The sequence below is a fragment of the Drosophila tropicalis genome, unplaced genomic scaffold (genome assembly GCF_018151085.1).
Source record: "Drosophila tropicalis isolate 14030-0801.00 unplaced genomic scaffold, ASM1815108v1 contig_694, whole genome shotgun sequence".
In the NCBI taxonomy this organism is placed as follows: domain Eukaryota; kingdom Metazoa; phylum Arthropoda; class Insecta; order Diptera; family Drosophilidae; genus Drosophila; species Drosophila tropicalis.
Window position 1 is genome coordinate 2,094,297 of NW_027173176.1, and position 17,850 is coordinate 2,112,146.

The window sequence follows — 17,850 nt, forward strand, 5'->3', positions numbered from 1 at the left end:
GTCGACATTATTGGAGCAAGTCTATCGATCAATCGACATATCGGAGCAAGCCTATCGAAAATCGAATTTGTGCACTTTTTTAAATTTCATTTAAAGTTGTTTTATCTCCAATCGATGAAAGGTGACTTTCTTCTGGAAACTGCTAGAAGATGGGGAATTGCAATTGCAATTGCAACCACTTGCCACCACTCAGGAAGCTCAAGACCGAGAACGCCATCAGCGACTGGTAGCCACATGTGCTCCTGTCCAGGACACGACGGCATCAGTGATTCCTGTGCCCGCAATTCCTAATAACGCCATCACTCCTGATGGCCAAGTAGTCCCCATTGGCCATCCATGAGAAATTTCAATATCCAATTGTGCCACCACCACCAGCCCAATCGGGTGGGGCTCCAGTTCCAGGTGATGGCAATTGCTTGTTTATGCCCTTTGGTTTATGCCCTTTGGCACACATGACTGAAAAGTCATTTACTACTTATTTTTTGACACTAGAAAATTTAATATACAAATGATGATTCTTAAAATATCCTTGACAATTATATTGCAAACAAAATGAGCTTTAAAATCGTATTTCAGCCTCTGCACCTTCACCTCCATCCTGATGTCCGATTGTCCGATCCACTGCCTGATATCCTACTGTCTGAGCTGGCACGGCACGGCCCATTCACATACACTGTAAATGCTCGTGTAGGCTCGGCAATGGCACTTCGTGCTTGTCAGAAAAAAAATTATTTTCAAAAAAAAAGTTGGTCCACATGTCAAAGCTACACTTAAAAAAAATTTTTGTTTTATATATTTTCTCTTCATTGACAATTTGAATTCGATGTGCAATGCGTTATTTGCTTTCAAGTTTCTTTAAAGTAGGTTATAATATAATTAGTTGCTATTCAGCAAGAAATATTTCTTTTTGCTAAACTGTTTTTTCAGTGTAAAGCAAGAAAATGTTTCGTACTTCTTATCCCGATTTAAAATATTCGTTTAAATTGAAATTGAGATAAATTAAGAGTAGAATGAAGTATATATTGCCACATTTCTTTAGTTATTAAAGAAATTAACACTTACCTTGCTGTATCAATTCATGTTGCTGATTTCTCTTCCTCTTACCACTGTCAGCATTGTTCTTTATTTTACTAAAATAAAAATTTTATTTTTGCACATAAAAAAATAACAAAAAAAAAAATTAAAATCACAGGATCACTTGGGTAACCACTACACACACATACCATTGGCACTGAATTGAAGGCGGAAATTAATTTTATTACATTTTAACAACTGTCAAACCGCGAGTTGCGAATTGAGTTAATTTAACGCTTACTACGTTCATTCCGACCTGCTAGCTTCCCGATTATAAAGTCTCAACACACAAATAATAGCCCTGTTATTACCAGCTTGTACCACATACACACACACATACATATATGTACATATGTAAAATACTTCACTGCGAAGACGCCGCGGCCCCAGAAAATGTTTTTGCAATCTTTCATTTACCGACGAACCAACATCAATGCTAATAAAATTAATTAAATGCTGATTACTGTAGCTTAATGCCGAACTAATTTATTTGCACTTTTAAACACTTTTTATACACAAAAACCTCAATCACAACTGGCAAGCAAGGACAGCCGCCAATATTAAACTAACAGCGTTGCCAGAAATTAAATTAGCGCTGATCGCGCATTGAGCTTAAAACCCGCCAAATCATTATTTAACAGCTAAAACGGACTGCACTGATGAAGAGGGAATTCAAAAAATTAAAGAGATTACAATGAATATAATCAAGTTGGAATGAAATGCAATGGATTTGAATATGAATTCCTAATATTCTCATAGGGATATTTCCATTTAATATATAAGAATGCGTTGGACTAAATTTCATTATTTAATCTTTACTCATTTTACCCATTTTGAACTTGATCAATTTGGAAAAATAACGATTTTTCCATTAGGACGACTTATCCATTAAATTTTATGAATGATATTTACCATATTTCCTTTAAATTTGTTATAACATCGCCCTTTTTACCTTTTAAAATAAATATTTACAGTCATCACAGGACATTACCGAGTTGGAGTCCACACACTCTGAAGGAGCTGTAGGATCGAGAGTAGGTTACTTTTCCTCTTTCAAAAATGAGTTCGAAAATAAATTTAAAATATTTTTATTTATATTACTAAATATGTATATGTATGTATGTATGCATAATATTTATATAATTGCTCTCTCTTTTTGCTTGTCTCCAACTACTTAAATTCTATAATTAAGTACTAAAAAAAAAAAAAAAAAAAAAAAAATTATCCTTTGAGGTAATTATGAAATTAACATAGACATGTAGAATATATAGTAGTTTAGATTCCTATTAGATCCGATGGATGCTAATTGGACTGTTTGATTGTCTCATAGTAGCCGCCACTGCCAGCACTCCCATTGACCACAATTGTGGTAGGAGGCGGAGTCAGGGACAGGTAAGGCGGCTTAAAATCAATTGGCGAATGCTCGATCACCTGATGGCCCGACTGCGATGGCGGCGGTGTCATGGAGCCATGATGATGGGCATGAGGATGTGAATGTGAATGCGAATGCGAATGATGATGATGATGCAGTGACTGAGCCTGTTGGATGGTGGATAAATGTGGCAACTGCTGCAGCGACATGGACCGAAGACCTGCGACGAAACAAGAAACAAGAAAAATATATAAAACGATTAAAATCTAAAGCGTTAAAATTCACACAACGTCGCGACGGCGGCGTCTATAAAAAGGAGAAGTCGTTCAAGAGTTGTAAGGGGCCTAGACTGACGCTGAGGGTGAGGGTGAGGGCAGAGGCAACCATATGTTGCAGCAACATCAACTCCAGAGCGGTAATACGAGACGCGGACAGTCAGCAATTATATTACCCCTGATTGACGCGAACACCCAAGCGGAAGAAATGATCAGTGCTGAGTGTTTTTGAGTTGAAATTAGCTCATTTTGAATTGATGTAGACCTGACAAGTTGCTTGAATATATTTACACACATATTTCTAACCTAAAAATCAAACCTAACCACAAAGAAATGTAACCTTTAAAATGAATTTAACAGAATGCCTGGAACTAGATCCAAACTTAATTGCTGTGAACCAGTCTTATTCTTATTATTCCATAACTTTTGCATATAAATATTGATAATTCATCGTTAGACTAAGATTCCTGTTAGATTCTTGATATAACGTCAATGAGAATGGAACTAGTTCCATTTTGAATTGCTCTATGCCAACACTATGGCTCTGTCCGCCGCCTCAAACCGCTTCTCTTTTTGACAGTTGGAATTGCACTTACCGTTATCCAAGCCACTGACACTTGTTGAATAGGAATAGCCGGCAGCCACGAGACTGGCGGCTGACCCATAATCACTTTGAAGCCCCGCCGATGCCGGGGAACTTGAGGCCACAGATACCGATGCTGTTGGAGCCATGCCCAACGAGGAATGCGCCAGAGGCGGAGTGGGTGACGAGCCATTCAGATTGTTGCCCGCCGTCAGGCAAGTGATATTCGAATATTGCGGCAAACCGCCAACACCCACAGCTGGTGGTCCACTATGGGCAGCATGGACATTCCAGGCTTCAAATCCTTGAGGTGCACCCGGTGACAGACCATTGACAGCAGCAGCAGCAGCCGATGTTCCATAGTCATAGCTAGCATAGGTAGCGCCATACAAATTGCCATTGTCCTAGACGAGGAATCAGCCAGAGACAGATAAAGAGAGAAAAAGTTATGAGATAGATTGGAGGAGAACTTATTCACATTGCGATCCTTACCATGCTGGCATCACCATAGCTGCCTGTATAGTAGCCATTGCCATGGCCGGGATATGTCTTGACCTTGATTTTGGAGCGATAACCTCTGGGCCGGCGTCTCAGGCTGCCCTCGTCCTCGAACAGATGGGCCGAATTCTCGTCAATTGTCCAATAATTGCCCTTGCCCGGCTTGCCCACACCCATGCCCTTGGGCAGTTTCTTGAAGCACTCGTTCAGACTGAGATTATGCCGCACCGAATTCTTCCAGCCCACATAGGGTCCGCGAAAGAACTCATAGCTGAGAAACGCCAAATGAAAAGATACATAATATGCCACGTTAGCGAAAATTGAAATCAGAAACAAAAAAATTCAATTAAAGTTTTGTTTTCAGAGGGGGGAAAAGAGGAATGGGAACAAAAAAAACCCTCTCACGCATAATGTCTACATACGCATATCTACATACATACATACATACATATAGATGTATGTATACTCCGTCTCGTCGCCAATATTGAAATCCAAACACAGCAAACACCAAATCCCATACAAGAAATATGAGCGAAAAAAATAGAAGGATGCGCGAGCTGGCTATTTGTATAGGGAGGCGGGGGTGGAGGTGGTGTTGGTGTTGGAGCTGGTGGTGCTGGTGGTTGTGGGGGGGGGGGATCAAATTTTGTTGACTAAATAGAATCAGAGACAAGTAAATAAACCGACCCTCCCTCCGATTTCATTGTGCCTGGCATCGAGCAACAATCATCTGTGGCTAGTGCCGATGTCACCCAATACCAAGGCCCATTGTCTCCATGTTTGGTCTCATCCAGACTTACATAGATAGACAGATACGATATCGAGTTAGTTTTGGGTTTCAGCAACTTTAGGCCAAGTTTTATGGATGCCTAAAAGGAATCAGATTCAGGGATTCTCATGTTTACCTCTTCATTAAATATGCGTAGATTTCGCTAAGTGTCAGCTTGCCCGAGGGCGACTCCTTGATGGCATGTCCGATCATATTTATATAGCTTAATGCCGGCTTTTCGGGTCGACGAGTTCCCGATTTCTTGGTCGTGTCCGGTGTACCATTGTGATTATCCTGTGTGGTTGTCACACTCGATCCTGTTGCTGCCGAGGTGACCGATGTGTTCGTTTTCAGGGATGTTGTTTGACTAACTGCTGGCTGCTGAGTGGTGCTGGCCATAGTTAAGGATGATGATGGCGAATGATGATGATCGGAGCCATTTAAGGACTTGGCTGGCGAAGAGCTAGAACTGGAATAGTTCATAACGGGGATGCCACCATGAGCATTGCTAATGACTTGAGAGGGTGATGAGGTGATGCGTGGAAAATATGCACTATTTGGTGAAGGTTGTTGTTGTTGTTGTTGCTGATGATGATGTTGCTGCTGATGTTGCTGCTGCTGATGTTGTTGTTCTTGTTCCTGTGCTTGTTGCTGCTGCTCCACATGACTGGCCATGACCAGCTGATAATCATTGGCATTCAAAATGGTATTATTCGAGCAATATTTTATTGTTGATGCATATTGATGGTTCATCGGTTGCAATTGCAACGGTTTCACCGATGTGGAGCTAACATAATGCAATTCCTGATCGGTGGGTGTTTTCGAAGGATGGGAGCTGGGTGACATGGAACCAGCCGAATGGGCAGCCGCAGTGGCTGTCATTAGCACACCGTACGATGGTATCGGACTGGACGATGAAGCCGGCGGTGTTCCCATGCCATGTAAGTCATATGGTTGTGGTGTTGCTGTCGGCGCTCCACCAATCGGTGTATTCATATAGTATTTACGCTCCATATAGCCAATATTTGGTTTCTCATCCACCATCTCTGTGGTGGGCGAGTCGCCACCAACTGAAGGAGCACCGCCACCCATGTGGGTGGTCTGATAATTGCCATTGGCCAAATGATTCGCCGTTGTGCGATACAAGTGCGTATTGTGTGCTGGATGCTGATGCGTATAGGCATGATTATATATAGTTGGTGGCAAAAATCCACTCAATTGATCTACACTCATCACGGAGCGGCCATTCAATTCGGACACTTCTTCACTTTTAATCATTTTTTGCCTAAAAAAAACACACACACACACACACAAAAAAACTTCAATTCAATTCGCGAGTAAAGATCATCCAAAAACGTTTCACAAGTAAATGTATATATATATGTACATATATATACTTAGATGTATGTGTGTGTGAGATATATATCATTAAATATTCCCGTTTATGTACCGCACCGTTTGACTATTCTCGATAAACTGATCTGAAACCGAACTGCAATGAGGCATTGAGCCCGAACCACTTGAGAAAACCAAATTCTTTTTTTAGTCGCCTTCGTCTTCGTCTTCGCCTACGCCTTACGCAAATTGATCTCTCTTTAGCTCTCGCACTCCCAATTGGCTCATTGGCTCCCAGTCTCTTCCTCCCTCTCTCTCTCTCTCTCTCTCTCTCTCTCTCTGAATCTCTGCTTCTGCTGTCTCTGGGCTGATCATTGCAGTTATGTACATACAATATTGCAGTTTGAGTATATTTGAATCTGAAGCCACATGCCTTTTTGGTCTGGCCATTGGAGCAAGCCAAGTCAAGGCATTGGCATGCAAAAAAACATCCCAAATAACTTAAATGCCAATTCCAAGTAACCTCAACTACCACAATTAGACGACGAATGAGCTGAAAATCCCCAAAAGTCAAATGAAACTATTCTCAGCAATCGCTTTCGTATGGAGGACATCCTAGAAAGGAACACAAAGCGATCAACCAATATGAATTCAATTTTGAATTATTTATTTTATACTAAAGTCCTTGAAATTCCCTATTAACATTAGTAATTAAGGATTTAAGAATTTAATTATAAAATTTATATATCCCCCAGAAATTATTATTCAATTCGACAATAAACCAAGTTCCATAAGTTTCTCAAGGACTATTTAAATTTTAAAAGTATTAAGTCGAGAAAGTTTTATTTTTCAATGTCTAAATTAATTAATTTCTTCTTTAAAAAACAAATATAGGTAAAAACTGACAAAAATATATAAATTCTATAATCCAGTTTCCTAATCTAGAGTCTAGATTGATTTATGTGTTATAACTATTATAGTTTGTATCTATCTTAGTCTTAAATAGTTGATAATTTGATCGGAAATCATTTCTTTCATTACTTAAAGAATTAATTTATAGAATGATTTAATGCATTTAATGTATTTAGATTTTGAAAATAATTTGTCATCTTTACTAAATAATAATAATGTAGATTGATTAAAGTATTCTAATTTTATGTGACTATTTTACTAATTTGTTTTCTATTTTTTTATTCTTGATTTATTTTCATTTTCTAATCTTTATTAATTTTTACGTTTCCCCTTTTATATATTTAATATTTTAAATTTATTTCCATATTTTCAAGTCTTTTGTGGTTTCTCTATTCCTTAATTCTTATTTTACATTAATTTATGTTTCTATCTCTTTCTTTTATATTCATTTTTATTCATTAGTAATTTTTTTTTAAATTTTGTACTCTTCTTATATAAGTTTTTTATTTTTTTGTTTCTCAATTCCTTTTTTTATATCTACATATATTTATTTTTTAGTGTATTCTATATTTATTTTTAATTTAATTTTATTATATTTCTAGTATATTTATTTAAGTTGATTATATTAAATATTAAATTAGATTAGATTTTAGTTTTGTTGTTTTCTTATTATATTTTTAAATTCTATATTGTGTTTTTTTTTTTTTTTTGTTAATCTTTATTTATTTATTAGTTTTGTCGTTGAATTACCAAATTCTTCATATTTTCTGTGTATTAATAAAATGATTCTTCTAAAATAATTTCCAATAAGAGCAAAGGAGACGGAGATCATAAAGTTCCTACGAATTCGCTGTTCCATGGAGAGAATACACTTATAAGATTTGCATGTGTGTGTGTGTGTGTGTGTGTGTGTGTGTGTGTGGTGAGTGTGTCATGTCCCTGTCCAGTCAACAGTTAATAAATAGTCAAAACCAAATAAGATCTGGAGGGAGGAAGAGAACCAGATGGATGGATGGATGGATGGAAGATGGAAAAACCCAAATCGCTGAACCCAATTCAATTACTGCAAATGAATTAACGTTTAGTGTTTCAATGGAAAGAAAGAACACAAGAGGAAAGAAAAAAAAAAAAGAAAAAAAGGAAAAAAGGAAGCTGGGCGGCATTTGTAACGAGCTGTTAATTGATTTAGTCGTTCGCTGGCATCGAGATCTGTAAAGATCGCGCACTCTCCCACTCTCTCGCTCTCTCTCACTCGTACATGGAACTGGTGTAGCTGGTAGCCTCCCCTGAATGCCGCCATTGCTGTCAGCAGCAACAACGGAACGCCAACAATTCACGACCGACCGTGACGACGATGGCGACGAGGCCGACGAGTTGTTGTTGCTGCTGCTTCTGGTTGCTTTTCTCTTGCTCTCAACGTGTTCTCGCAGCGACAGCGACAGCAGCAGCAACGTTTCAATTCCCCCCAAAAAAAAAAAAAAACAGATACACACATACGCGATGAGCACACACAAAGATACAAATACAACATTATTTTTATTTTATTTTTTTCCCTCCCTCTCTCACTCTGTCTCTCTCTTTCTCTCTTGAGGTGGAAGGCGGAGTTTTGTTTACATTTCACGAAATTCTATTTGTCGATGGCATCAGGCGCGATTTCGACGTTTCGACGACTTTTGGACGCGGACTGAAAGATATTTTAATTTCGTGTTTTCATGTGTGTGTGTGTGTGTGTGTGTGTGTCTGTATATCAAGCCTCTTGCCAATTTCTTGGAAATATTTCAACTTTTGCGTAATGGCGCAAATGAAAGAAACCTCCAATGAACAAAGGCAAACAAATGCCAAGAGTAAGCTATTAAGTCAACCCTTAATCGATGGTCTATTAATCTAGACCATATCCGTTTTATCATATGTTATAAAAGAAAAAGAGTGATAAAAAAAGGGTATGTAATAGTCGTCAATCAAAGGCGAACCATAATTTTCTGGTCTTTTGTTTCGTTAAACTCTTTTTGGCGCAAAATGAAGAGAAATTAAGTAAGTTAGTCGTCTCACCGACTTGGGTATACCATGCGCTAGTAAAACAAATATCTCTCTCACTCAAGCACCCCACTCGAGCACCCCAGCGCCCCCATCGGCCAACTCCGATGCATAACTTTATACGATTAGAGTATGCCAAATTTGATGACATAAGGTAGAAAACTACAGGAGACAATCGACTTTATTCAAATTTCTTGGGCGGTAAGAGGCGTGGCAAAAATTTGAAATAAACTTGATCACTTTACATGCTATACGAACATACAAACCAAATTTCGTGGCTCTAACTCTTATAGTATCCGAGATCTAAGTGCTCAAACGGACGGACAGACGGACTTGGCTAGATATCAGATCAAGTATGTACATATGTACATATATATGTACATATGTATATATCCTTCTGTCTGTTACATACATTTTGGCTTCTTTAATATACCATTTCATCCTCTAAGTGCATGGTATAAAAATTATAATAAAAAAAATCGTTAATTTTGTTCGATTTCGGAACATTTCGTTTTATATTTTAGGTGTATTTTGTTGGTTTTTGCTGGTCGACCGCGGCCATAAATTATTTTTACGTTTGATTATTATTACTTCTTATTCATTTTGTTCATTTCATTTTGTTTCATTTCATTGCGATTCTCTCTGCCTGCTGTTTTTCCGTTGTTTTTCTGCAAGGAAAAACAAAAATTAATTGTGAGTGAGGAATAAAATTAAACAGACGTGAAAAAAAAAAAAAAAAAAAAAAAACGCAAAAGCAAAATGAAATTTTCTACCCTCTGTGGTTAAATTTATTAATTGCTTTTCTGATTAAACTAAAAAAAAAAAACAAAATTCCACATAATGAATGGAAATCATTACTAGATGGATAATTTGGCTGTAATCCATTTGTTAACACTAAGCAATTAATTATTAAACTGACATATCTAATAAGTTGATACCAGGAATAAAGGGATCTACTCGGAATACCCTTTAATTTAAATACATTTTTCAATTTAAAAGATTTAACTTGACTTTTAGAGAAATCTATGAAATAGTAATTAAATATTTTATTAATTAAGTTAAGTAAATGTTAATATTCTGTCAAAAAGTGTATTTCGATTCTGTTCAAATTGCATAGCGATCGAAATACTATATTATTTACAGTGGCGGCAAAAAATTTGAGACACTTTTTTTTTTTGACCTTAAATTCTGATTTCATTCGATTTTTATATAATATTTGTGAAAAGTTTTGATGAATTAATTTATAGCGTTCAACTGGTCATTCCATTGAGATGATGTTCTGTCAATTTTGTGGGCAAATCTCTAACGGGTTTTTTTTTTTAAATTAATTTTGATATAAAGCCCCAAAATTTAAAAAAAAAGACACATTTTAAAATTTTTAAAAATTCATCCTACACCTTTGGACCCTAAGAAAAGGTTTTAGGTCTAGTAAAACTTAGTTAAACTGCATACCACAAATTTTCAATTTAGCCCCAGATTCCAATTTGGAGCCAATTGAAAAACTCAATTTTGTATGTATTTTTTTTTTTGGTCTTCCTGCTTAGCGTCATTTTAAGCAACTAATTCATTCTAAAGTATAACTGCACTTGAACTATGAATGATAGTGAATTGAATTTCCTGTCAAATGAGATATTGTTTATCAAAATCGGATGAAATATAGATAGGCTAAAACTAAAAGTAATAGATGATTAAATTTTGTAATTATTTTCGCTTATCCTCAAATTGGATAATTAGTTGCTGAATTATTTCAATAATAAATTATATTTCCATAAAATTTCTAATAATCTTTTTCAAAGTGATGAAGATTACCACATGGGGGGTGGTGGGGGGGAGTCTGGGAGGGTATCTGGAACAAGTTGGTTTCATAATTCATTCTTCTGATGCCTTTTTTAAATAGTTTCTTTCTTCTTTCAAATATTTTACATAAATTAATTAATAAACTTTTGAAATGTTTGAGAAAGTGGCTCGAAAACTTTTGGCTAAGCAACTTTTACCAACTTTAATATAATATTCATTATTATTTAGTACGAAAATGATTTAAAAATTGTTAATTGAACATATTAAGGTCTTAAAAAAATTATAAATATCTTGCACATATTTTGGAAAATTTGGATCTTGCTTGCCAAAAAGGAAAATTGAATTTCCGTATTTATAATTTTCATTGGATTAGTCATGGGTGTATATATATATATATATGTAGATATCGTGTCTGTACTATATGCTGGCTATTTTTGCGTTTCCCGGTACGACAAATTGTTTCTTTTCTTTTCTGTTGACCAACTTTTACGTGCAATTATTTATAGCCCATCGTCATTGGCTTGTAACCAATTGCAATTCGCCCCCGCACACACACACACACACACCACCATACACCCACACCTTTAGATTTACCTGATCATAGAATCTTAATTGGGTCATTCGCCATTTTGCCAGCAATTGCATACATTTATCTAATATCTTGTTTATATGGAGAAGAGAATCCATAACAAATGATACTAACTTCATTAGCATGATGTAAACATATAGGATAGATGTGTACATATGTATGTATATGGCCGAGTCAAAGGGATTCCCCCAAACAACAACAACAACAACAACAACAAAACTCGTCATCATTGTTGTTGTTTTTTGAGTTTAGTTCGTTTCGATTTTCAAGTTCAAATAATCATCATAAAGATAAGCAAAATCTCGTGTGCGGCTGTCTTGCCCTCTGTCTAGTTGTTGTTGTTGTTTTGCTTTTAATTTTAAATTGTTTAATGTTATTAAATGGCCAAAAAATTGTTTACTATTATGCATATATATGTATGTATAGTATAGTATAGATGTTTGTATGTTTGTAAACAAAATTATGTATACGAGAGAAAGTCCCATCCCATTGATTCATTGATGCTCCCTACTACCGACTACTGGACCGGCTGGCTAGATGGATGTTTGGAGGGTGGGAAAGAGTTACAGAATCGCTCACTCTCAGTCTCTCTCTCTATCTCTCGCCTCTGGCAGATTGTTTAAACTGTAGTTTTAATAAACATTTAACAATTAAAAGCCTCTCTAAACACTGCCGATCATCATCATCAGCATCATCATCTTGTCCATAGAGTATATAATCCATGGTCATACCCATTCCAATTAACAATTACCATACTATTCCGGGACCGTGTACCAACTTGTATATACAAGAAGGAGAGGAGCCGCCTGCTCTGATTTCTGTTTTTGCACACTGACCTACAACAACTGGGTTAAAAGCAAACAATTGCACCACCCGGATCCCCTCTCCAACCATCTTCACCCTCTCTCTCTTTTAGTCTTATGTGCTTATTAAACCGTTTCTTCACTCCGGACAATAAATAATCAAAGAGAGAGTGAGAAAGAGAGAGAGAAAAACGAAAATTTTCCAAATATTTACATAGAGTTTTGCCGTCTAGTTTTTAACTAATATGAATACCCTATACTAAAATGAAAGGGTATAGAGTAAAGTCACAAGTTTGATAAAGTTTGATTAACTCCAAGTTGTGTCCTTTAGTTCTTGGATTAGATTACCATGATGCTTCACTTGGGGCAGGGTAACTCCAAGTCGGTGCCAACACAACAAAATTAGAATGATGGCGTTTTGTTTAAATATTTACGAAAAACAACAACAACAAATATGTATGTTGTTGATCTTAGAACTTACTTAAACGTTTGTTAAGGAGCTCCATTGCCCCTTTCACCCCTTTCCCCCTCTTCTACCCCCGTGGCAATTACATTACGGATCACAATGATCACGTGTTCGATGAATCCACACACGGATAATGATTCTTAGCATCGAATTCTTTAAGTAGTTGTTGTCGTTCTTGTTGTTGTTTCCCACGATTTTTTGAATAATGTACACCGCATTTACCGTAAATATTTATAAAATGCCTCCACGTTTTATTTCTCATTAAAACAAATCTCTTGTATATATAATCCTGAACAATTCGTGTTAAGTGGAATCATTTATTGATTTAATAAACATTGCGGGCTACTCGAGTGACAAACTTAAATATATTAAAGTTCAGAGACAGAGCTGTGTGTGTGTGTGTGTTGGTGTGTGTGTGTATAGATATGGTCTGGAATGGTATCTGACTCTGTTAACTTAAAGTCAAGATATACATACGATGACAGATTTTCCATAGAAAGTGTTTGTTTAACTCTTTACGTCTAAATGATTTCTAACTGGAATCAATTGAAAATGCTTGAACTTCTGCAACAGGAGACAAGATTGATAAATTCCTCAAGTCAGTCACCTGCCAGGCGAATCATCGAGGAACAGTGATGGATATTGAGACTTAGATCCAATAGAAGACTTACAATGGGATAACAATCGATCTCTTGATTCATTTGTGACAAATTTAAGGCGGTGTTCGGGCAATCCTATGTCAAGTATATAGGAATCTCAATGCAACCTTAAGTCTGACCAGATCATATATTCTATATCCAAAATCCATTTATGTATTGTTCAATTTTAACTATGGAAATTCGGTGAAATTTCTTATGGACGATGTCAAATCGATTCAAGTTGTAAGTAGGATAGGTAGAGTATTAAGGCTTCATCTGCGATTATTATTATTATTACAAGTATAGGATTTAGTTGTAAACTATCAACCTAACTATATTTTACAAGCACTGGCAACTAAGGACTTCGGGGCGGGGATTGAACCAGGATTTCTTCACTTTTAGGCAGGGAGTCTACCTCTTACTCGGCGTTTTACCTATAATCCACCGAAGCTGTAACTTTAAACGCGATTTTTCAGGAAAATATAGAATAGTGCGCCGAAATATTTCACACAGCATCAAACGACGGGGTATTCTACAACATATCCTAAATTCATCCAAATCGGTGATTCGCATACCTGAAGTTCCCCTTGTTAGACGAAAACTACATCCATACACTAGCCTGGCAGTGGCGTAGCCAGAAAATTTTTTGGGGGGGTTAACATGTTTTAGGATCAAAGATATTGAATTGGCTGAATCAATTTTATAAGAAATGAACCAATTTTCGGGGGGGGTTTTATCCCCAAAACCCCCCCCCCGTTACTACGCCACTGTAGCCTGGGATTCGAACCCAGGTCCTCGTTGTTCAGTTGCTCAATGAACCAATCTACCAAAGACCACACATCTGTGATATTGTAATGGTTTATAGTCGTCTAGGTGACATGTTTCCATAGAGGAAAAAATGGAGGAAAACCTTTACGTTTCTTAAACTAACTAGGATATAGATACTATAGAGAGCTAACTTAGATTAAGCTCCAGCATGATAATAGAACTATTATATTTGAAATTTCGGGTATAATATGATCTTAAACATCCAGGTGGTGATTCAAAAAGAAGAAGACTAGCTGTTCTAGCACACCTGTAATCTTTTGAGATGAGTAGCAGACCAGGTGCTCCTGCAATGTAGAGAAGCCAAAAAGTAAAGTTGACAAATGAATATAGTTTTTGTTGTCTTTCAACATTTAACCAATTGCAATTGATAATATTTCATTTGACGCGAAATTTCAATTACTTTCTAGTTACTAAGTAGTTAGTGAGGCTTTAAAACATTGTTTAACAGAAGTCGGAATAACAAGTGAACTAAAGGACCTTCTGGATTTCCAATGAAAAGAAGTGAAAATCAAGGCCTTAAGACCAAAATCTACCCTCCAAAGATCGTTGCATATATCAGGTAACATACATATGTCGAATGGTTAATGGTTTCTTTTGTTTTTTGCCAAGTTTTTTCTTGATTTGTGCCAACAATTTGCAATGTATTGATCTTTGTTAACTATTCTAACACACACACACACATACATCTAGAGGGCAATAAACACCTTTGTGGTCTATAGCAGCCGACTGCAACAAAATATTTCAAAATGGCCGACAAGTTGCGCAAGATGGCCAACAATTTAAATGCCGCCAGTTGCCAGTCGTTGGATGCCATTGCCAAACTATGCAAACTATGGCACCAATCCACACCCACACCAACACACACACACCAACACATAGATTCAGTTGAATGTCGATCAGCTAGCTAGCCCCAACAGCGGGATGCCTAGAGGCTCCTCTCCGCCCCCCTTCTTGCGCCCTCTATGCCATTCAACTGTCGAAGCTGGCGCAATAAAATCGAACAATTTATAGACTTGCGATCCATTTGGTGCGCAATAATTGCGCCAAATGTACAAAAATTAAGAACACAGAAAGAAAAATTGAAATGGAAATGAACCAAAACAGAAGGAAGGCAAAAAAAAAACCAAAAAAAAAAAAAAAAAACGCCAAACCAAAACGAAATGAAACGAATCGTTTTCTATAGAAGCAAATATTCAATACTTTGCGACTTGAGATATTTTTTTCGTGTAGGAAGTAAAAGAGAAAGAGACAGACAGAGACAGAGAGAGAGTCAGAGATCTTGGGCTATCTTCCCGATCCTCACAAAAGCCATTTCCACTTTGGATTGGTTGTTATTTTGTTTAGCTTTTAGTTTAATAGCCGATACTTAAAAATCCGTTGACTCACAACAACAGCAACAACAACAACAACAATAAAAGGAACACAAAGACAGACATCGGGGGCAGTAGCGGGCAGTTGCTCCAAAAGGTGCCAAAACAGGAAGCAAAAAAAAAAAAAAAAAAAAAAAACCCCCCAAAAAAAACATTTTTTTATATATGAATTTTTTGTGCTTCTTTGCTTCGAGTGGGGGAAATTACCCGCCTGGGAACATTACGGACGTTGCGATTCCGCCAACGTAGGCAGTAATTAATCTCTCGTCTCATTGGCTCCTCTGGTCGGCTGTTGATCATGGGAAAATGACTACACTGGCCTCCAAAATGCCAAAATGCCCCGCTCGGTTTAAGATCTACTTTTGATTCTCCTCTCCTTTGCTCCCCTCTCCTTTCCTGTCCCTGCCACCTACTGATGGCATCTGTTTCGTCTCACTCTTCGCTCATTGTCGTCATTGTGTTTTTTTTTTTGGTCTTTTTGTTTTTTGTGCTTTGCTTTGTTCTTTACTTTGGCTCCATCTCACTCTCTCAATTGTTCCTGTCTTTTCTTTTTTTATGCGACCGATTGTCTTTGGCCTTCGAAAGTAGCGCACCTGTGGGCATACACACACACACACACACACTTGGGAACCAAATTTATTCGGGCCATTGAAAATGACAGAAGAAATGACAGTTGAATGTCGAAACTGAAAAAAGTCAATAGGAAAACTTTCCATAGATAAATTTCTTCAACGAAGGCAAATTTCAAACAGTTTAAATCATCCCAAAATCTTAAAAAAAAAGAACATTGGCGTACCTTGCGTATACGTAACATTGGGTATATTTAATTTCCGTTTTCTCTAACCTAATGAAGTATTTACTATATACCGATCTATCCCTTTGTCTGTCTAGATCATGCATTGATCCTCCTAGACCCGAACTTTTTGAATATATACTGCAGGCATTGTCAGATCGGACTACTATATCTTGCACAATCGTCTAAAAAGAGGGACTTTTACGAATAACTTTGCAATTCTTTCAAGTAATTTTCATAGAAATGCATCACAAATTTCATTAAGATCAGCTCATTTTGTTTAGAAAAAACGTTATTATATCTTTTGTGATTCTTTTTTGAGTAACTTATTAACTTGGTAATCTATAGTTTTAACAATTTCGAATAAAATCAATTGGTTAAGCTGTTGTTACCTTAAGAATTGAACTATTCAGATAAAGAGATAAGAAACGATTAGACAGGAGAACTTAAAAGGGTATAGAAACTAGTCTAAGCTTGGATATTTCCTAGACGATATCTATATACATAAGTCCTAAATGAATATACAGTAGAAACCGATTATACCGACGACTCCGCTTATCCGGTTATAAGGACTAAAGTTCGATGAGTTACTGATTGGTCCCAATACAAACTTATATGAAAGGACCGCCGGTTAACCGGATTCTACTGTATTTTCATTTTAAAACCAAGACTTTAAGGAATCGGCTAACTTTCCAATATCAAATATTCAAATCGTCGTTCAGAGAAACGATTTTGAAAATCTATTTTAGATAAGATAATCGAACTGCCTAGAGCTTAAGAGTTCTCATTTGAGTTCTCAAATGGACTAAGCAAATAAGGAGCAAAATTTTTGAAAATTCCTTTTTTTGCCAACAACAAAAAAAAAAAAGAAAGAAAAATGAGGCCGCAAATATCGTAAAAAGCAAAAAAGAAAAAAAGAATTATCTCTTTAACTAAAATTAGGCGCAGTAAATTTGTTTACACTGGAAAAAAGTAATAATTACCTATCCAAAAGCAAAACCAAAACGACTCAACCCAACTCAAGTCGAACGCAAGACGAAAATATATATATATATATATATATATGTACATACATATGTATGTCTGAACAATCCGACAAGCGAGGGCCACCATAAATATAAATTACCCCGATCGATCCAAGGCAAGAGAAAAAATGGAATGGGAAAAAAAATGTATTTCAACTATTGAGTCTTTTGGGACCGACAAGTGCGACCCGTGAACCGACCGGTGGTGCTGGTGGTGGTGCCTGGTATAATTTTCTTTTATAAATAATTTGTTTACACGAAATGGGTAGGCATAGGAAAAGCCGAAAAAGATTCCGATTCAGATCTTACATGGCCATACGGTTGCAGCAGGAAACAAAAGTCAGTGCCAGTGCAATTGAATTGCCATAAAAATCTTATTCGAGGATCCCGGGATGAGTTCCCAGAGGAAGGAGGAGGAGGAGCAGAGTGAGAGAGTTGAGGTGAGGGAAACGACAACTAGAGAAATTTATGAATTCCTAAAGACTGCCAAAAGCGAAAACTATAAAATAAAAAAGAATATACACACATACACACACACACACACATACATATGTATATAGTTTTTGTCATAATGTGTGAGGGAAAACTCTTAAGCACCTGCCAGTTGATAGAATGCAGTTTTTCCGCAAAATCCAAGCGATTTTCATGAATATATCTTAAAATTGCTTTTATTTATGTTTTTGTTTTTT

The 17,850-nt window shown here is 36.6% G+C and overlaps 1 protein-coding gene across 1 annotated transcript; it reads right to left on the reverse strand.

Annotated features, from left to right (window-relative positions):
- Positions 1-2,251: 2,251 nt before the first annotated feature.
- On the reverse strand, positions 2,252-5,849 carry bin (biniou). Its single transcript, XM_068292944.1, has 4 exons — positions 4,708-5,849; positions 3,797-4,073; positions 3,318-3,708; positions 2,252-2,666 (listed from the first exon to the last, which is right to left on the reverse strand). The coding sequence occupies exons 1-4, from the start codon at positions 5,847-5,849 to the stop codon at positions 2,377-2,379; spliced, it is 2,100 nt and encodes a 699-aa protein (XP_068149045.1). The 3' UTR covers positions 2,252-2,376.
- Positions 5,850-17,850: the final 12,001 nt, after the last annotated feature.

Coding starts and splice junctions, on each gene's coding strand:
- bin (XM_068292944.1), bottom strand. CDS start 5,849: ATGATTAAAAGTGAAGAAGTGTCCGAATTGAATGGCCGCTCCGTGATG. Junction 4,074..4,707: donor TACGCATATTTAATGAAGAG/GTAAACATGAGA, acceptor GGCGTTTCTCAG/CTATGAGTTCTTTCGCGGAC. Junction 3,709..3,796: donor GCTATGGTGATGCCAGCATG/GTAAGGATCGCA, acceptor TTCCTCGTCTAG/GACAATGGCAATTTGTATGG.